The sequence below is a fragment of the Colossoma macropomum genome, unplaced genomic scaffold, assembly GCF_904425465.1.
Source record: "Colossoma macropomum unplaced genomic scaffold, Colossoma_macropomum, whole genome shotgun sequence".
NCBI classification, from domain to species: Eukaryota; Metazoa; Chordata; class Actinopteri; order Characiformes; family Serrasalmidae; genus Colossoma; species Colossoma macropomum.
Window position 1 is genome coordinate 21503475 of NW_023494808.1, and position 22510 is coordinate 21525984.

General features: G+C 39.1%; 1 protein-coding gene across 1 annotated transcript in view; it reads right to left on the reverse strand.

Annotated features, from left to right (window-relative positions):
- The window catches only part of sorcs3 (sortilin related VPS10 domain containing receptor 3), a 366544-nt gene that overhangs the window by 199423 nt on the left and 144611 nt on the right, over window positions 1-22510 (reverse strand). The window contains exon 2 of the mRNA XM_036557300.1: window positions 9565-9632. Within this exon, the coding sequence (XP_036413193.1) occupies window positions 9565-9632 (68 nt within the window). The remainder of the gene's footprint in view (window positions 1-9564; window positions 9633-22510) is intronic.

The window sequence follows — 22510 nt, forward strand, 5'->3', positions numbered from 1 at the left end:
TGGTCTGATCTTTGTTTGAGATGAGGCCAAACAGGATGGTGTCATCTACAAACTGAATAAGTTTAAGAGAGTGACTGTTGGAAGTATAGTAATTGGTGGAAAGAGAGCAGAGCAGGGGAGAGGTGTGGTCACTCACCCTGGACAAGAAATTGTGGATCCAGTAGCAGACAGATCAGATGAAATTGAGATGACACAGTCTATTTTGTAGAAGGTCAGGAATGATGGTGCTGAAAGCAAAGCTAAATTCTACAAACAGCATGCAGGCATAAGTGTTAGGGCCACCCAGGTGTTGCAGGATGTAGTGCAGAGCCAAATTGTTGGCATCATCTTAAGACCTTTTAGCTCAAACTGCAGAGGGTGCTGGAGGCAGCAGTCTTGACTTTGAGGTGTAGTAAAAGTCTCTCAAAACATTTAATGACTACAGAAGTTAGGGCAACTGGTCTGTAGTCATGCAGGTTGGAGATCTTCTGCTTTTTGGGAACTAGCATGAAGACAGAGGTCTTAAAACAAGCAGGTACAACAGACTGGGTCAAGGAGTAATTGAAGAGATCAGCAAGGATGGGAGAAAGCTGTTGAGAACAATGCTTGAGTGTTGCTAGTAAGACACCATCAGGGCCAGCTACCTTCCTAATCTTCTCTTTCCTGAGAACACAGCTGACCTACTGTTCAGTGATGGTGATGGGAGGTGGTGGGGACAGGGTTGTAGGTGTTGTGGAGGTGAGAGCAGGTGGTAGTGAGGTGAGAAGAGGCTGCAGACAGTGACAGACTGAAGCTGGACACAGGGCAGAGAGGGGAGATGTCCTTTGTATTTCAAACCTTGAGTAAAAATGATTAAGCTGGTTTGGAAGCAGACAGTCTGCTGCTATGTTTGAAGCTTTAAGTTTGTGGTTTGTGATGGTTGGGAGTTCATTCCAGATGCAGGGAACAATCGATTGTTTGAGCAGAATTGCTGCTCCAGTTTTTCTGTATTTGTGTTGTTTGGTGGTTTTGATGGCTTTGTTGGGCGCATGCTGTACTCTTTTGAATGCATCATGTTACCACTCCTGTAAGCCTCTTCCTTGGTTGTACACAGTTTCTTGAGCTCGTTGGAGAACCAGAGTTTGTTATTGTTTATATATAGGCAGTCTTTGATGGAATGCAATTCTCCTCACAGACATTCCCAAATCCTCTATGGCACCAGGAGACCACATTCTCACTGATTTCACCTCACCAGGCTTTGTGGTTGTAAGCTTTTGTCTGTATGAGGAGATGAGATGGTTGAGGGAATACTCCTTTTGCATCAGACACAGCAGTGCTGCTGGAGTTTTTAAACACCTCAGTGTCACTGCTGGACTGAGAATAGTCCACCAACCCAAAATATCCAGCCAACAGCGTCCTGTGGGCAGCGTCCTGTGACCACTGATGAAGGACTAGAGGATGAGCAACACAAAGGCCCAATCCCATTTCACCCCTTGCCCCTACCACTTAGCCTTTAGCCCTCTGTTTTGCGCGTTCACGTCTAGGGTAAGGGTGCCCCAATTTTAGTTGAGATAGAGGGGTAGGGCGAAGTGTTAGGGCTACATGACCCTCCAAACGGAGATTTTACAGAGGCTCACTCCAAACGGAGTGTTATGAAAAAAAGAATAACCGGCAAGATGGCCAAAGAAACCCACAAATGTGAGAATTTTCTGCGTTAAAAAAATACGATAACCACTGTATTATCTTAGTTTAATGTCGTTTCAATGTATTATGGTCGTTTTCTTCATAACAAGCACAAACAAATCACTAATAGCATGCTAATTTCTCAGTAGCTAGCTAACTTTCCGATTCCACCTTAAATAGTCTGGCAGTATTGACGCCAGAAGCGCCAGAATGTAACTGCTGCACCATTTAAGGTGGAACGGGAAAATTCGAACAAGAAGCTAGCGAATAGATGACTTCAACTTCATATCACCAAATAATTGGAGTGGGTGATAATAAATAATTGTCTTATATCCCCTCTTCGAAAGCATTTGATGCGCTAAATGTAACTAAAGTCCAGCAGCGAGGTTGCTGAACTTTTCCCTTCTCTGCTATCACTGAAGACGCACTGGGTCGCCTGCAGAGCAGCACTAGTAGGTTGTTAATGAAGCGATGTTTTGTTTTTTGTTTTTTTTTTCAATTTGAGGGTTGTCCCATTTGGTAGGGCAAGTTTTTAACCACTACCCCTTGTAACTCAGTTCCAAAGGGGTTAGGGTGACACTCGAAAACAAGGGGTAGGGGTAAAAAGAAGAAATGGGATTGGGCCAAACTGTGCAGCAGCAGATGAGCTTTCATCTCTGACTTTACATCTGCAAGGTAGACTGACATGTAGGAGTGTCTAATAGAGTGGACAGTGAGTGGTCCTGACCACTGAAGAACAGGGTAAAAGGGGGCTAACAAAGTATGCAGAGAAACAGATGGACTACAGTCTGTAATTGTAGAACTACAAAGTGCACCTATATAGTAAGTGGAGCTGATAAAATGGACAATGAGTGTAGAAACAAGGAGGTGATTATAATGTTATGCATGATCGGTGTATGATAGCCTTTGCTTCTCTTTGCTTTTCAGGGTCGCAGCCTGTTCTCTACAGTGAAAAGCCGGGTAGCTGCACAGTGGTGTCAGGAAGTAGTTTCATTTAACCATGCGTCACTGAAGTAGAAAGCAGATGCTGTTGATTCTGTGTTACAACAGCATGGCAGCAAAATCAGAGATTGCAGGTGCTAGACTAGGCTGCCATTCTCCTGTTGATAATGAGTAGCAGGTTATTAAGTTGCTGCTGTCGGAAGTAAACTTCATATCTCCATTTTTGTCGTTTTTTCAGTTTTTAACATAATTTGAAAATGCCTGTTGCCCTTTACATTGTGTGTAAATTTCATAAAGAATAGACCAAAAGAAATGGCCCAAAATTATTTAGAAAAAAGGTCTTGTTCAGTTGACTTACATTAAAAGTAAAGTATGTTTTTTCCTTCTCCTGTAAAATGATTATTTTGGAGATATGAGGTTTTCTTCCGACAACAGCGAAGTTTAAAATACAAGTGAAAGTACAGTAAAGTCCTCAAACTGTTGGACAGCTGAGGACTAACTAAAGAGCGATGGGGGGGTGGGGGGTGGGGGGTGGGGGGGGGTTAAGTGCAGTTAAAAGAAAAGGTGATATAATACAGTAACACAGGACCTGCTCCTGTCTCAACTAATTTGGAACTTGTTGCAGGCATCATATTTGGAATGAACATATATTAAAAAAAGTTCATGAAGTAAAACATCAAATATTGTGTTTTTGCGCTGTTTTCAATTTAACGGCCGAACAGAATTATTAATCACTGCTTTCTGTTTTTCTGGGCATTCAACATGCTTTTTTTGGAATTTGGATGTACAATACTCTGATACTTGAATACAAACGAATATACTCAAGTAAAAGAAGAAATAATTTCTTTGTATTTGTATATGAGTGAAAGTGCAGAAGTACTTGCTTGTGAATGAAATGTAACAGTATTAGTTATATATCTTGTATAATATTACTTTCACAAGTTCTATTAAGGAGACCTGTGTGACTGCAAGCATGAAAAACGTTTCATATTTGCAGCCACAGAGGTCTCCTTAATAAAACTTACAGTACTTTTGCTTTTAATACTTAGGTACATACTCAAACAAATACTTTTGTACTTTTACTCTAATAGAAAGTACTTGTACATTCACTGAAGTAGTATTTTACCAAGACTGCATCTACTTTCAGGTATTTTTAAATGTATTAATTTGCTTCTACAAAGAGGCTAAAGTTCCAGTGTCAGCTACTGTGTAAATAATATTGGAATGAAATACTTCAGTCACTCCCATTTTTAATCTTTACCTCACAATACTCTGCAATTGTCCAGTCGGGTCCCGTTTAAGTGGGTTGCCATGCATCTCCCTACTGCTCCTCCATAATTAGCCCAACAGATATAATGTATTTTCTCCTCATCTGACTTGGCACTTTGAAGGCGCGGAGGTTTCCCTCATGTTGACTCACACCCAGACACAGAGCCGAACACTTTCAGTAGCATGTACTAAAAATGACTGATCCATCTCTATTGTTTAAGGTCACGCTGTTCATTAAAATGGACATGTCGATTTTTCTGGAACTCCTCTGACCTTTCTCTAAAAGTCAGCAGCTGTCTAGCCCTGGCTGCAGACTTCACAAGGCTCTACTGTAACAAAACAATGAGCTCAATTAACCACAGGAAAGCGGCAAGCACAGGAAGAATGCTGCTGTGCAACATGAGATCACTGTTTTGTTACAGTGCCATCAATACGATACGATATGATACAATATACAGATTTCTCTAAACTTTGTCTCACATCACAGTGGCGCTGTAGGAGGGGGGAAGCTGACTTACACAAACAAACACAGACTTACACAAACATCTTACAAACACACTTTGGTCTTTCTAAAGAAAGAAGCTAATTTTGCAAATAAATAAATAAATAGCTGTTTTGGGGAAAAACAGTTGAGGTTATTTAAAAAAAAAGAAAAGCAGCTTCTGCGTTTTTGAGGAAAGTAGCTAACACTAGTTCTGAAACAGTACCTTTGAACAAAATAGTGGTTGTTTGGAAAAAAGCAGCAAACAGTCATTTTGAAGAAGGTGACTAACAGTAGTGGCTACTGTTAAGAAGCAGCTAATGTTTAGAAGAAAATGACTAATGGTTATAAGCTATCATTTTGGGGGAAAAAGCAAAAGATTTGTTTTGAAAGGTGACTAAAGTAGTTTTCAAGAACGGTCAGGCCAACAGTCATTTCAAAGAAAATTGCTAACAGTAGTTTAAAAGAAACTGACCAACAGTCATTTAGAAGAAAGTGGTTAATGTTAAGTTGGAAGAAAATATGGCTAATGACTGTATTGAAGAAAGAAGCTAACTGTACTGTGGTTTTGAAGAAAGTGCTTAATGGTGGTCTTGAAGAAAGTAGCTAACAGTGATTGTGAAGAAAGTGGCTAACTGTGGTTTTGAAGAAAATGGCTAACTGTGGTTGTGAAGAAAGTGGCAAACTGTGGTTTTGAAGACAGTGGCTAACTGTGGTTATGAAGAAAGTGGCTAACAGAAAGAGCCTAACAATGGATTTGAAGAAAGTGCCTAATGGTGGTCTTGAGGAAAGTAGCTAACTGTGGTTGTGAAGAAAGTGGCTAACTGTGGTTGTGAAGAAGATGCTAAAGGTGGTTGTGAAGAAAGTGGATAACTGTGGTTGTCAAGAAAGTGGATAACTGTGGTTGTGAAGAAAACAGGGTTGCTGGATGGTTGCTTGAAGGAAGTTGTTGGTACCAGAGCTCCATTATTTCTTGAGGCACGTGCACCTTTCACTGAGGAATGGCAGGAGAAAAGCCGATGCATCCCACCAGGCCTCATTTGCAGAAAGCTGAATATGATCGCAGCTGCCCTCGTTTTGTCAACATGGAATCCCGTGGTAGCGCCAGCCCGTCATTGTGATGGATTGTGGCTCGGGCTGCACAGAGACAGAGGATTCCCGGGGCTTTGTGGCAGGATAATGCCGAATACCAGGATAAAGGTCTGCTCACTGTGAAGCTGGCCTGTGTGGACTGTGTTTGGGTGTGAATCAGTTTTAATGTGCATCAAAGGTTCTGCTCAGTTTAACTACAGTGAGAAGTTGGCTAGTAGCCTAATTTGTAACAAATCCTGTGGTAGTCCTGTATTAGGAATCTAGACATATACTCTAAAAACAGATTTAAATATGCATTATTATTGTTGTTGCTGTGTTGCATTAAACAATGAATTGAGTCTATGAAAATAGCAATATAACTATCTTAAATGAAGGAACTATAGCTTCCTTTATCTTTAACATTGAAAGATCTTTTCATCATTTCATGTGACCTGAGCAGAAGCATTAACTTTGAAATCCAGCACATGCTTGCCAACTGCTGCAAGGGGTATTGGGCCCATCGTCCAAAAAACAGACAACGACCAGCTGCTAAGGACGAGATACAGCTACATAATAAGTACATGGCAAAAGAGTGATGGCATAGATCTTATCTCAACACAGGCTCCAAAATACATTTAAACAAGAGCTAGAAGTAATCTGCTGTTCAGAAACCTATATGGATTACAGCAAGATGATGTAGAAATCAGAGAGCCAGAAAATATTCAATTTAGATGGGGGGTTGGATTAGAGATTTGGCCGGCTGCCAAGTCATCCTCTCAAAGTCACCATACTGTAAATATGGAGAAAGCAGTGACACAAGAACATGTATTTGTTCACTAAGTATACAGTATTATTCATTCTCTCTGACATGTACTGAATTTCAATGCATAAAACAGCTCCAGCTAGAACAATTCCAGGGTTCTTCACTTCTTTCCTTGTTGTGAGATCTTCTTGTGACAATGTTAGTGATGTCTTCAAAACTTTTTACATCCTAAAATCCTATTTATACATTTGTAATTTAATGTTGTTATCTTAGGCTCCTCATGTCAGGATACTTACTAAATAAGTTTTATCCATAGTCCCTTTGGACCTGGTCAGACACATGCATCTCTGTTAGTCGGATAGAAAGTGGTTTCCATTGGTGCCTGCCTCATGCCACACAAATTCAGGAATTCTTTCCTAGAATTTGTCAGAATGATGGCAGAAATTATGTAAGAGTTATGTAAGAGCAGTAAAAGTTGCACATCGCTGTTGTCGGATGAAAACCTCATATCTCCAAAATGAGAACTTTACAGGAGAAGAAAAAATGTACTCTACTTTTAATGTAAGTCAATGGAACCAGACTTTTTCCAAGTAATTTTGGATCATTTCTGTTTATCCATTTATCAGTAAATTTACAACCAATGTATAGGACAACAGGTACTTTCAAATTATGTCAAAAATTGAAAAACGACAAAAAAGGAGATACAATGTTTTGTTCAGACAGTAGCAATATGTTACTTGAAGAAAAGGATACATTTACACTTGGCTCAGTTGTATCTACAATGTGTTTTTAACCCCTTGCAGAGTTGTCTGAGCAATCAGATAGCAATCAGTCACCAATGCGTCTTGGTTGCATTTACATTTTTCACAATCAAACAGTTGTCCGATCAGCCTGATCAGACGCATAAAGAGGTTAAGTTTACATAGGCTCTAACATCACCATGACTCAAAAACAGGCTTTTTCTCACATTGGAGAAATCTGCCAATTTGTTCTATGTTACATTCTAACATACTCAGGTCTGGAAAGTGTCTAGATAGAAGTCCAGGTCATATATATATATATGCTATTTCTGTATACGAGTTCCCCTATGACCTTATGGTCTCTTTCTGTCTAGCTTGGCAGCACTCTGACACAAAACCACCGGCTGCCTTAGATCACAAAGAGCCATTAAACCTTCAGTACTGACACGAAAAAGCGCTTCAGAGATCCTGTAACACTGGCCTGACCCACAAAAGTGGCGGAAGAGGGGATGTAAGCCGTACACGCAGCTGGACGGCTCCCAGAGAACGGGGCTAATGAGGGACAGAGGAAAGAAGTAGTTTTCTTCGGCCTGGATTTTGCAATGCGCAAAGTTAGCTAATTCTAACTTTAGCTTGTGAAAAGTCTTGAAAAGAAAGTAGCTAACAATAGTTTTTAGGTAAGCGGCTAACAATAGTTTTGAAGAAAATGGCTAAGGGTAGTTTTAAAGAAAATGGCAATTGTGAAGAATGTGGCAAACAATTGTTGTGGAGAAAGTGTTGTGAAGAAAATGGCTAATGATTGTTGTAAAGAAAGCAGCTAATAGTAGTTTTGAGAAAAGTTGCTAATGATTGTTGTGAAGAAGGCAGCTAACAGTAGTTTTGAAGAAAGTAGCTCAGGGCAGTTTTTTTTTTGAAGTTTACATATTGTTGTAAGAATGTGGCTAACAATTGTTGTGAAGAAGGCAGCTAGCACACGGGTGAAGCTTGCTTTTTCAGTATAAGGATTAAGAAACTGGATAAAGCCAACAGTATTCAAACATGTTAATTTTCAATGTAAACAGCTACTTTCAACTAGACTGCATATATAAGGATTTTCCCTAACCCCAAAGTTAGCAAGCTAGGTTGCCTTTGCTTCTAGCCAACCTAATGCCTTGTCTGGGTTCATATGCCCTACTAAACATCTGCTCTCACTCTCCTGCAAGTTGTCAGCCCCTTTTAATTTCTCTCTGCTCACCGTTGGTGGGCATTTCTATGTCATTATGGAAATAAAGGAAGGGTATTGAGCATTTCTGGGCCAGTCTGAACTTACAATGATTCTAAAACACAGGCTTATGCTTTTTATGCTGTTATTATTTTTAGGATCCTTCAGTCATCCAGAAAAGCTAGAAAGTTATCTCCCTCAATCTTGCTAGCTTGCTTGCTAGCTCAGCAAGTAACCGGCAAGCTCTGTATGATTCTGTATGAATTTTGTCTTCTTGCGCAAATCATGTAAACTACATCTAAACATGTGTCTTCCCTTTTAATTTCTTTGGTTACTGTCCTCCACAAACCTGTAACATTCCCTCTGTCTGCACAGGTGAAGTTAAATGTTAGCTGTAACCTGCTTGGAATCCCACAGTGCATTTTCAAGCACCAGTCAGAATTCCACCTGAAATTCTGAAGAGCAGTTAAAAAGCACTGTATGATTCCAATGAAATGGCCCACACACAGAGCGATAGAATGAGAGATGGCCCTTTCTTTCAAAGAACTAATTGATGGAAAATGACCAGAAATTGTTAATAAGACATTTATTAAATGAAAAAAAATGCTTCTGCTTCACTATAAATGCTATAAAAATATTTTTGAGGTTTGTCTGTATAGCTCTTTAGGGGTGTGTGGTACCCACAGCACCCATTAAAACTCCGCTATAGGGCTAACGGTAGTTTTAAAGACAGTAGCTAATGGTAGCTTTGAAAAAAATGGCAAGAGTTAGATTTATCTAAAAAGGCTAACAGTAGTTGTGAAGAAAGTGACAGTAGTTGTGAGGAAAGCAACGGTGGCTTTGAAAAAACTGACTAGTGCTAGGTTTGGCTATAAAGGCTAACAATAGTTTTGAAGACAGTGACAGGTTAGTTTTAAAGAGCGTCTAAGGTTAGTTTCAAAGAAAATGACAAATTTTAGCTCTGAAGAAAGTGGCTAATGGTGGTTGGGAAAAATTGGCCAAGGCTTGTTTTAAAGAAAGTAATTTATGGTAGTCATGAGGAAAGGGGCTAACAGTGATTCTGAAGAAGGCAGCTGATTGTAGCGAAGAAGCTGCTAAAGGTAGCATTCAAGAAAGCAGTCCCTGTTAATTTGGAAGACAGCATCTATCTTGTGAAAATGCGAAGCTAGTCGCAACTTTGGCTCCTATTGTTATTTTGGTTGCTGTGACTGTTGGAGTCTTCTCCACCTCTGTTTTCTGTCTCTCTCTGTCTGTTTTCTGTTTTTCCCGGAGGAGATGTAAGGACAGCAGTGTACAAGACATATTCAAGCCTACTAATCTCTAACACAGGCGCCACCTTATTTACCTGCTGAAGGCTACAGAACAACAGCGGAGACAGACTACAGACTCTGGGGAATGGATTGTTGTGGATAGAGAACAGAGAAGAGAGAGAGAGAGAGAGGTGAATACCTCTTACCTCCATAGGGAGCTCTCAGTGACACTGCCCAAGTGGAAGTCATAAAGCTTGGTCAGGATCAGAATCACCTGTAAGATACAGAAGCACAAGTTAGGCCTGTGGTGGAGAAATGCATCAAACAATATGGGAAAATAATATAGTTGTTAAATTTCTTTATCCAGTATGCTTGCTTTTTACTAGATAAACAACAAAATTAAGCATTAATGAGTTAAATTAAACATTACTTAAAGGCATTTTTCTATAAACCATTTTAGCATTTTGTTTTGGCATTAAACTACACTACAGTACCCTGTATTTCTGTATTTTTATTTATTTATTTATTTTTGGCTTGACCTGAAAAATAATGCTTCAAGCTGAAACTAGTGATTTAATTAATCTTTCCCAAGCAATACTGTGTCTTTGTTTTAATTGCATGAAGAAATAAAAAAACAAATGAGTCAAAATGAATAAACATGTTATTCTCCCTTGAAACAAATGACAAATAAACTTAAGTAGGACTGTTGTTAAAGAGACCTGTATCCTAATTTATTTTTTCCCACTTATGATGATCCACTTATTATGTTTGTGTGAGTGTATGTGCCAAAAGTCATGAATCATTTTACATGACCAATTTCTGACCTCTCTTTATCCCTTAGAATTCAACAGGCTGTTTTTATTACAGTGCTTTTTCAGACTTTTATTTAATTTGGTTGAAACCCCTCTTTTAACTTCAGCATGATGAGCAAGCCTAGACTGCTGTAGACTGATTTTGCAGATATATGTAAATGTGTGCTTTTTTTTTACATAACATTACAAAAACACTTTCAAAACAGGGCACTTTATTTCCATATTTGGACTGCGTGGTGGAAAAAGTTTTGAAACTTTAACTATGTTTACATATTAGCTTAATTCCAAACACGTTGGGACAGTATGTGGAATACAAATAAAAACAGAAAGCAATGATTTGTAAATCCATTTTTTTCACCTGTATTAAAATGAAAAAGTACAAAGACAAGATTTACAATGTTTTAACTTATCAACGTCATTGTTTTCTAGAACATTTTTTAGAATGTGTTAATTATGTGAAGGTTATTTACATTTTTGGAAGGTCTTTCAGGCTCCCACAACGTTTTCAAAAGTGGTTCTTTCAAAGAATCATCAACTGAAAGATTCTCTAGGAAACCAAAGGTAGTTCTTCTATAGATAATTTATGGCACCTATGTTTTCCAGAGCTTTTCAAGCTAGAAATATGTTCCAAAAATGTTGAGACAGGGCAATTTAGGACTAGGAATGATGTGAAAAAAAACATCTTAACCAGGTGATGCAATCATGCCTGGATATAAAATGAGCACCCTGGAAAGGCTGTGTCCTGCATGAACAAGGATGGGTCAAGGCTTGCACACTTTGCAAAAAATACAAAAAATACAAATAATTCAGCAGTCTAAAATTAATGTTCACTGAATGATCAAAAGAAATCTTATAAAGGTGCAAAGGGCAAGGCCGAAACTGCAAATGAATGTCCATGACCTCCGACCCTGTGTAACATCCAGCCACTAGAGTGAGTCAGAGAACCAAGACAAGTTGATCAGGGCTGATCAGTCTCAGCTGTTGAATGCCTTATTTAAGGAGAGCTCACACAGCTCTCTGCTCAGTCTTGAGTTCATGGTGCCATGAGCATGTTTCTCTGGTTAGCCAGTATTAGCATTTTACTGCCCTCTTGAGTGTTCCTTAATTTCTGTTCTCACTAAGTACAATACATTGCCAACAGTATTCACTCACCCATCCAAATTATTGAATTCAGCTGTTCCCATCACTTCCTTGCTTGGTTTTTACACCTGTGGCCATGGAAGCCTGCTTCTACAAACATTTGTGAAAGAATGGGTCTTCCAGCGTGGTACTGTGATAGGATGCCACCTGTGCAACAAGTCCAGTCGTGAAATTTCCTCGCTACTAAATATTCCACAGTCAACTGTCAGTGGTATTATAACAAAGTGGAAGCGATTGGGAACAGCAGCAACTCAGCCATGAAGTGGTAGGCCACGTAAAATGACAGAGTGGCCTTCAGATTATCTCAAGAACAGTGCGTACAGAGCTTCATGGAATGGGTTTCCATTGCCGAGCAGCTGCATTACATCCTTACATCACCAAACGCAATGCAAAGTGTCGAATGCAGTGGTGTAAAGCGCCGCCACTGGACTCTAGAGCAGTGGAGATGTGTTCTCTGGAGTGACGAATCACGCTTCTCCATCTGGCAATCCAATGGACGAGTCTGGGTTTGGCGGTTGCCAGGAGAACAGTCCTTGTCTGACTGCATTGTGCCAAGTGTAAAGTTTGGTGGCGGGGGGATTATGGTGTGGGGTCGTTTTTCAGGAGTTGGGCTCGGCCCCTTAGTTCCAGTGAAAGGAACTCTTAATGCTTCAGCAGACCAAGAGATTTTGGACAATTTCATGCTCCCAACTTTGTGGGAACAGTTTGGTGATGGCCCCTTCCTGTTCCAACATGACTGCGTACCAGTGCACAAAGCGAGGTCCATAAAGACATGGATGAGCGAGTTTGGTGTGGAAGAACTTGACTGGCCTGCACAGAGTCCTGACCTCAACCCGATAGAACACCTTTGGGATGAATTAGAGCGGAGACTGTGAGCCAGGCCTTCTCGTCCAACATCAGTGTCTGACCTCACGATTAGGAATGACAGCGCTTCTGGAAGAATGGTCAAAAATTCCCATAAACAATCCTAAACACTCCCATAAACACTAGTAAACCTTGTGGAAAGCCTTCCCAGAAGAGTTGAAGCTCTTATAGCTGCAAAGGGTGGGCCGACATCATATTATGGGATGTCACTGAAGTTTATATGCGTGTGAAGGCAGACAACCAAAACTTTTGGCAATATAGTGTAGTTTCTAGTGGAAGTGTTTCAAACAAAAAAAAAGAAAATTTGAGTTTGTTTTACTTTCTGTGCTCAGGGAGAGAGCAACAAAAGAATCAAGGAAGGGAGTTTTCTGTGTGCATTTTTGCACACAGAATCAAGGGTTTTAAACTGTTTAGCTGATGCCTCCACTCTCCCCTTCAGTGGCACCTTTTGTAGTGCTCTGGCCTAGCATCATGGGGACTGAGGGTTTGATTTCTTGCCCATTTACATTCTTGAGTGCCTTGTTTTCTCCCTTTTATTAGTTATGGTTTTAAGTCTTTCTTTCTCCCCTGGTGCTTGCTTAAGAAATTCTTTGTAATTGCCTTTTCTTTCTGGTCTCTACTGCTCTGCACTTGAGGCCCCTCTCATGTGCCTGGATGGTGGCTCAGCCCTTAGTGCGTCCGTTTCTTAAGGAAGAGGTTGCTAGTTTGATCCCCACATGGGGTAAGCCACTTGCCACATTACACCCTGCAGTTGGCGCTACATTAAAAACAGCATGCTTGTGATATCACCGCATGAGCTTGGGAATGCTTTGACGAACTGCTGCTGATAAACGCTGATTTGCTACAAGTTAAGACTGTAGTATGCACAGTGGAAGCAATATCCAGAAATGCTATCGGCTTCTCATCTGAAATAGTCTGATGCACAGTGGAAACATACTTTGTGGTCTAATGAGTCAAACTTTCCGATGTTTGACATAATAGATGTTTTGTTCTCAAAGAAGAAAATGACCATCCAGATTGTTACCATTGTTAAAAAAAAAAAAGCCAACCTCTGTCATTGTATAGGAGTGTGTTAGCACCGATGGCATGGGCAACACATCTGTGAAGGCACCATCAACACTGAAAGACATATGCTGCCTCCTAGACAACATCTTTTTCAAGCAATTTTATGCTTATTTCACCATGACAATGCCAAGTCACATTCTGCATGTATTACAAGTTCATAAGTGTGGGTGCTAGACTGGATTACCTGTGGTCCAGACCTGACTCCCATTCAAAACATCTGGTGCATTATGAAGTGCAAAATTTTACAATGAAGACCCCATATGATTTACACAAACACAGCTTTCAACACTTCAATTGTTGTCATTAGTCCCTAAACAATTAAGTACTGTTAAAAAGTAAGATAAGGTCCTGACAATTTTGGAGTGTGTTGCAAATTTGGAATGTTGTTTTTCCATGATATAGACCCTTGAACATGATCACTATGATAGGGTTTGGCATAGTGTTTCCCAGCCGTGCTCTGAGGGTATCCCTGCTCTGCACATTTTAATGCAGTCTCTGCTTTAACACCCACTACTGCTCAGTAAGGGTTGTTAATGAGCTGATTAGTTGGATCAGGCATGCAGGGAAAGCACTGAAATGTGCAGAGCAGGGGGCCTCCAGTACCAGGATTAGGAAACACTGCTTTTTTTGTGTTTATAGTATTTTTGGGTACATCACCCATCTGACAAAGACCTGATTCTGACTTTCCATCCATCCAATGGTGTCAAAATGTCACAATTTGTATGCTGTAAACCAACATGCAGTGTAAGCAATGGCTGAGCGCTAAAATAAAATGAAGCCAAAACAGCAAGCCTCCATGTTCTCATATCTACCGCTGTGTGTAGCATGCTCACAAGCCAATCTGGCTGCAAAGCTTTTGATTCTGATGTGATTGATCTGGATGGTTCTCAACCTTGAATGCCAGGGTCGTTTGATCCACAAGCTTTTTCGGGTCTCTGTGTTCAGAAGAGTTAGCCTTTGGGGTTAAACAAAGGACAATGGGGGGGCTTTGATAGCCGCTGAGCTGCTTGTCCAGAACATCTCACACCCTTGCAGTCAACACGTGCACACCCTCACATACTGCAGCCTAGTCATGTTATTCTGACAAACTTTGAGCGACTTCTCCAGCATTGGCCAATACGAATGGTAAAATGTTAAACACTGCTTTCCTGTATTTTTCTAGAGTTATAATGGCTGCTTATGTTTATTGACATAGATTATTTTAGCTGGTGATATGCTAATTGCAGCTCTAATCACCTGATTTTCCAATTTCAGTTCTTCTGAAGTCTAGAAGAACTGAATCAGTAGTTAAATGAACACTTTGTAAATGATTAAAATGGGTCATTGTAAGAGGGGACAACAACATGTATGTATAAGGTTTTCATAATTTTACAATATTTATAATAATTTGTTATTATGTGATCTGCATTCTAGATCTGATCATCAAATACTTAAAAATAAAGGTGCCAAAAATTTTCTTTGGGGTGATGACAGATGAACCACTTTTAGTTCCTAAAGAACATTTTCCTGGAAGGTTCTTCAAAGCAGTGGTTTTCAAACTAGTCTTTCAGGAACCCCCAGTGTGCAGATTTTTGCTCCAACCCAATGTGCTATACACAGGGCTAGAAAAAAAGGACTAGTTTGTGAACCGCTGCTTCAAAGAACCATTTTTGTAAATAATGTGTGAAGAACCTTTTCTTAATTTAAAGAATTTTCACATAACGTAAAAGTTCTTTCCCTAGCAAGTTTTTTTTCTACATTCTTAAGATGTTGTTTTTTTACGGGTTTTTAGTAAAGGGAATGGTTCGATATAGAACCATTTCATACGGTTCTCTGCATGGTGAAATGGTTCTTCAGATTGATGGAGCATGTGTTGTATATAGTTTTATATAGAACCTTTCTAAAATTGGCTTATATAGCACCAAAAAAGGTTCTTCTATTATAACGATGTCAAGCTTGTAACAATAGAAGAAACCTTTTGGTGCTACATATAGAACCATTTTTAAAAAGGTTCTATATGGAACCATATACAACACATTCTCCATCAGTCTGAACTATAAGTTCACCAAGCAAAGAACCATTTAAGCATGCAAAGAGTTCTTTGAGTGTTTATGGTTGTATGTATCTTTACTAAAGAACCCTTGAACCATCTTAAGTGTGCAGACCCACACATTCAAGTCAAGAATGATTTAGGAACTTGTATTTAAAAATGGCCTTCAGTCTTTTAAATGTTAGTGTGATCGCTAGCTATTTCAATCTTCTAGGTACCTCTAATTTAGGTCCAAGTAGGCCCTCATTTGCACAGAAGATGCCATAGGATACCTACATTTGGTTCCCTAAAGAACCTGTCAATGGATAGTTCTTTAAAGAACTCTGAAATAGGTTCTTTATAGCATCACTTTAAGGAACATTTATAGGCACCTCTATTTCAGAGCATGCCTTTCAAAAATGAAGCATACTGGATGGTAAATTTAGTGTTTTCAGTTATATTTAGCCTCCTCGGTTATTTTAGAATCATGTGTAGCTCCATTCAACACTTAAGCAACTCTAAAATATGTTAATTCTTGGGGGAATAGTTTGGAAAAAACTTTGGATACACTTGATGCCAATAAGCATATTGTGTTCGGTTGGTTGTTGGCAAATTGACTAAATTGTAAAAATGAATAAATAAATAAAAACCCGCTGTCTTCCTTACTTTTTGCCATATACTGTGACTGCAAATTGCACTAGCTGCCAAAATCTGTATACTGGATGGTTTATGAATAAGGTCACTAAAATAAGCCCTGAGTTAGGCTTCCCTCCAACACTTGGCAAGTGAATATAAAAATCAATCCACAAGATCTTCTGAAAGAAGATAATGGAATTTGAGCTCTGAAATAACAAAGCCCAACAGAGTAATGTATGCAAAATAATAATGTAAGTAAGCTGAAAGTAGATACGGAAGGAGCAGAATACCACAGCGAATCGATTGCCTTTTTCTAACAAAAGAAAACATCTAAGCATTAGCGTCCATGCATTAGCATTGACATGGCACTAGCCATTGCCAATCAGATTGTGGTTACGTAATTATTCTGAGGCTCGTTGCTTACATTTGCCTAATGAATGCAAAAGCAGAGCTGCAGACTGACGGGGAATAGCCATGATTATTAGTCACTGCCGATGTTTTACATAATCAAGGCTATTTCCAGCCCCCAGGTGCTGCCTTGTATCCAATTCAGGTCCAGATAGGCCAAAGTGACCGCCTTCATTTGCATATCCCCCATTGGTCCCTTGTGTCAGCATAAATAGGCTTAAGTAGGTGCCTCCCTTGAGCAGGTCTGACAGGTACAGCTATACTGTGAGTCATGTTGCTGGAGGCTACACAACACCTCGAATAGTGTCTGAAAGCGATGCAAAGTATTGTTCAAAAGCTTAGAATCACATTAATAGCAATTATATTATACAATGATATTACAATAATAACAAAAAAGCATAGTAAAGCATAGTAATACACTGTAATGTCTACTTAAAATAATTTGTTCAAGTTTTCTGTCTTAAAAATTGATCACCACATTTGAAATATGACATAAATTTTATTATATATTCATTCTCTTTGCTCTCCAGCTTTCTAAGTCATTTTAGAATCACCTGCATTTTTCCAAAGCTTCCTAGCTTAAAAACGTCTGAAAAATAAAGATGCCGTAAAGGTTCTTTTGGGGTGACATCATAGCTTCCACATACTGTAAATGTTCTAAACTACACTCCTAGGAAAAAGGGTTCCATATAATGCTGAAGAAGTCCATACATAAGAGGCGCTCGAAGTTAGAGAAATCCATTTGACCAGGCAAATGGCTATTTAAAATCAAATTTCATTCAGATGGTTCTTTGAGTTATTATAGTTGTATCTATAACTATTGCCTTTACCCCTTTTTCCTAGAACTGTATCTCCAAAGCAAAACTGCATTAAAAACATCTCCAGACTTGAATAGTAGTGTGATCACTAGCTATTTCAATCCACAAAGCACCTCCAGTTCAGGTCCAGATAGGCCCTTGTTTGCATATCCCACATCAGTCCCTCAGGTCAGCACTGCCTGCTATTAAATAGGTGCCTGCCCTGAGCAGGACTGACAAGTATGTGTTTTCTATGAGTCACTTCGCTTTAGAGATGTCTATACAGCACCTTGTATAGTGGCTGAAAGTGATGTGCCTAGTATTCCATTATACAACCAATGAGCCAAAATATTATGACCTAACATGCTGTTGGTCCTCTGTGTGCCACCAAAACAGCTCCAATCTGCCAAGACATGGACTCTACAAGACCCCTGAAAGTGCCCTGTGGTATCTGGCACCTTAGCAGCAGATTCTTTGGGTTCAGTTCTGAGCTGTGAGGAGCCGCTGTTAATTGGACTTGTTGTTCTAGCATATCCCACATATGCTTGGTTGGACTGAGACGCGGCAACACCTTAAACTCTTCTGTGCAGCAGGGTGTGGTGCATGCTCTTACAAATAATGGTTATTCAAGGGTTCTTTAGGGGAAAAAAGGTTCTATATAGAACTATAAACACTCAAAGAACCCTTTACATGCTTAGAGTTCTTTGAATCATGAAATGGTTCTTCAGATTGATAGAGAATGTGCTGTAAATGGTTCTGTATGGAACCTTTTTGAAAAGAGTTCTATATAGAACCAAATAAGTATCTTCTATTGTTACAAGCTTGAAATTGTAACAATAGAAGAAACTTTTTGGTGCTATACAGAAACATTTTCGGTAACACTTTCTATGAATGTCGCCTTTGTAAGCATCTATAAACACATTTATAACATGTTATAATGTATTCATAAGGCATTATAAACATGGTTATAAATATTTATAAAAAGGAATTACACTGAATTACACTTTATAGCCATGTTTATTATACATTATGAATTGTTAATATAATGCATTATAAATAGTGTTAATAACATGTTACAATGTCAGTGCCAAAGAAGTCATTCCCAGCTTGGAGAGCGTAAAGTAAAGACAAATAACAAGCTTACAGTGGTGTGCATTACCTTGGGTAAAGCACTGATGGCAGCACTAGTTTAAACTCTGACGTTTGAAGCCTGTAATGTGCTTTACTGTGTATGTTTTAGTGTTTCAGTAAATACTTCAACTTGAAGCCTCACTCTTAACACTGGAGGAGGCTTTAGTACAGTACGCTTCACTTTACTTAGAGCGGACAAATACAACTTATGAGCTCTTATAATTTATGATCAATACTTATAATGTATTATGTTAACAATTCATAATGCATAATAAACATGGCTATAACGTATAGTGCATTTTTATAAATATTTATAGCTATGTTTATAATGTCTTATGAATGCATTATATGTTATGAATGTGTTTATAGATGCTTACAAAGGTGACATTCATAGAAAGTGTTACCACATTTTCTTTACTAAAGAACGTTTTGAAAATGCAACTTTTTGAAGAGTGCACATGGTGTATTGTAGCATTTTTTGGGGGGGGAATTTTTAATGCATAATTTGTTTTTATTGTTTTGTTTTATAATTTTATTTACTGATGTACGTATTGTTTTGCTAAAATTAACATATTGGAAAAATATAACAGAATATAAAATGTAAAATCTATACTAGAAAAGTTTTTCACAGGCCACATATTTTGTTTTCCACTCCTCCCCCAGCATGTTAAATTCAGCAAATAAACAGTGCAGATGTGCGGAAATGTGTTCTCTGTATAGGATGTTTCCTTATTTTCAGTTAGAAAATCAACAAAGTATACTTTGACCAGGGATGCCCAGACTTTTGCACATGACTATAATACACTACAGCAGTATTTCTTATCAGTGCATTTTTGTGGAATTGTTGATTTGCGCCTGGCAGAGAACAGCATCCACCCTCCTCTGATCAGCTGTTAGTCTTGCTGTGCTGAAGTTCCTCTCATTACTGCTGCTACTGCAGAAAGGCTTCACACTTTAGGTGAGTTTAACAAACAAGAGCAGAGATCTGCTGTGACCTTTACACCAGCCAACACATCCCTCTTATAATCCATGGTGTGATTGTGACTGATGTAGTGCTAAACTTCATTCCTGGTTTCCTTCAGGGGTGCATTCAACCATTCCTCAAACTCTAAAGCTTTTCTGAATTCAGCTATAGACTATAATGTTAGAGAGAGAGAGAGAGAGAGAGAGAGAGAGAGAGAGAGAGAGAGAGAATACCTGAGAGATCGTGCAACTCATCAGAAAACAGACCTGTGCTCAGCCGGAGACCACACCATTAATTATTGCCAGGACGTCACAGTCTTTAATGCTACTCTTTCACAGTAAATTACTGTATTCATCATTCCGTTGTGGAATCAACTCCTCTTAAGATATTATCTGTAATAACACAGCAAATTACTGTGAGGTTCCCACTGAGCTGTGACACATGGCATTATGTCATATGACAGCAACTGATTGTTACAGAGGCATCAACGTTTTAATAACAACATAATGTGTTTTTAGTTCAGGTTTTGGTGTTTTAAATACTTTTTAAATTCTTTTAATATTGTTTAAATGCTGAACGAATGAGGCTTTGACATCAGTGTTTATTGGTATTGCCAGATGTCAGTTTTTCGTCATGTTTTACAAGTCTTTTTCCTGTATGTTACCATGTATTACTACTTACTGAGTTGCATTACTTTTACACTTGTTCTGTAATTATATGGAAGATTACTGTATTTCACTTACAGCTTATTACTACTATCATAATACAGCTATAGTAATTATGTAGTGTAGGAGACTGGAGTCACAGTATACATTTGTTATTTTGCTATTATTTACTGTTATATGGTACAATAAATTACTGTGAAAGTCATGCAACTAATGGCTAAAGCCTCAGACAGCAATTCAAACCTAAAACTGGGTAAACAAAGTACACCCACAATTTCACATTAGTATGCTTTTTATGTCAATATTAAAACACAAAACAAAACAATATTAACACTTATAATAATGTCACAAATCAGTATTAGGATTCAATTGTATCAACTGTTAGAGTGGCATTGAATTTCTCCATTGTGCCACAGCACTTAGTCTAATCTGTCTGTTGGTATACTTGTTTTAGCAAAATACCTTTGTAAGTCAGCAACAACCATCCTGTGGCATTATGAAATTAATAATGAAATCCTTTTATAATTTCACCATGGAGACGTGACTTTTCCCTCTCGACCACCCCCCAAAATTTGCACCAGTGCCCACCAGGCCCAGACAGTAGACTTCTAAACACCATAAATGAGACTTCAGTTTGAAATTGCTCAGGATTTACATGCTCATCAGTCCCTCAGGTCAGCAACGCCGGCTGTTAAACAGGCGCCTCCCTTGAGCGGCTCAGACAAGTGCAGCTTTACTGTGAGTCACTTCGCTTGGAGTTGTCTACACAGCACCTCATAGAGTGGCGGAAAGTGATGTAATATTGGAAAGGAGGGGCAATGCAGGAGACTGGCAGCCGTCCTTGACCTGAACTGTCCTGTCTCCCTCCCAGCAAAGCTGTGTCTACAAACTGTCCCAAGAGTTGAGAGGGAGGAAGTAGGCGAGGAAGGGATGGAGGGACAGACGAGGCTGGTATGTCTAGTAGAGAAAAAATATCTGCTTGGGCCCTGGGCCCCTCCTCGCAAGATGGAGAGCAGATGGTTCAGGTCAGCTAGGACCGCTCTGCCAAAAGAGGAGGAGGGTGGCACGGGAAGAGAGATAAATGGGAGAAAATTGGATGTTTCTCTCAAAATGCATTGCAAAAATCTAGAGGACTATGAGTGTTCCTCCAGGGCCTTTGCTTGTCTGACATACGAGGGTTACTCTGCTGCGGGGGAGGGGCATACCCACGCACACACCAGCAGCCTCTACCCTTCATGTCATTTTGAATTGTAGATTTGACCAGATGGCCGAGAAAAGACAACTTTTTGTGAAATGCACTGCTACACATACACACAGTCTCAACAGATTCGTAACCTGTGTTCTAAGAGAAAGGTCAATGTAATTACCCCTGACCGAAGAGGAGGAGAGTACATGTATTCAACCCTGTAAAATTTTAACCCTTAGAATTCTGGAGTTATAATGGTTGTTTTGCTCTACATTCGATTTACATTACAGAATTAGTTACATATAACTAAATAATTGAATGAGTAGTTATGTAATGAATTACACTGACATTGTGTGCCAACAGGTTCAAATATGTCCTTGACATTTTCTGTATGTTTCCATGATCAGAAATGACAAAAATGTAAACAAAAGACTTTCAGAAAAACAAGTACACCAGTGGCGTAGCAGGAATTTCATTTTAGTGATGAGCATAGTTAGAACTTGCGAGTGAGCTAGGAGGCACTATGTCTTACAGAGACACTGCTCTACTTTGGATGACATCCACCAACTAGCCTACTTCATTGTAGTTGCCATGACCAGAGAAAGAAAAAAAATCGATGACAACACACGACCACACATTTAACTGCCTTGTTACTATCAGCTGAGACAATAGCACTGCAGGTTAGCTAAATAACCAGAGTCTGACTTTTTACAGCACTATGCTCAAAAGTCTAGGGTGAAGTGTTGAAGGCTATACCCATACCATCATATTATTGCTGTCTTAAATCAAACTTAATTTAAATATTTTGGTAATTAAATCACATTTTGGTCATTTTTATTTTCTGAAGGTTAAGGCTATGTTGGTTGGTACAGGCTGTTAGCTCAGGGGTGTTAAACTCAACCACTAAAAGGACATATAAAACAATCTCAGCAAATCCCTGGACCAGCTTTATTCAAAATATGCCAAACTGCAACAGCAAAATAATCAATTAATTCAAAAATAATCTTAAATAAAAAACGAATTCTTTTATATAAAACAATAGAATACATTACATATAGGTAACTATTAAACCTCTTAAAATCTACCACCTGGGGACATTTAAAAAGTGCCTATTTGCTTGAATTAGACACCAAATTTTCTTTTTGTGTAACCACTGGGCCATATTGTTGTTGGGGCAGAGCATGCATTATGATCATAGTGCAGCTCATGTTGAAATGAGCTAAATATTAATGGAAAATTCAAATAATTTTGCGGGCTGAATAGTATTGTGCCACGGGCCTGACTTCTGTTTGTTCAGCTAACATCCATGTGTCAATGTTGACTTTCCAAGCCCCACCTCACTATTGCACACTGATCAGCCAACATCAGAATAAAGTAGGACCACCATCTAACGCTGATCACTAGCCAACCTCAAGCCAGCGTAGGCCCACCATCTAACACTGGTTACCAGCCATCAGAAGATTTTCTTTTTGAGCA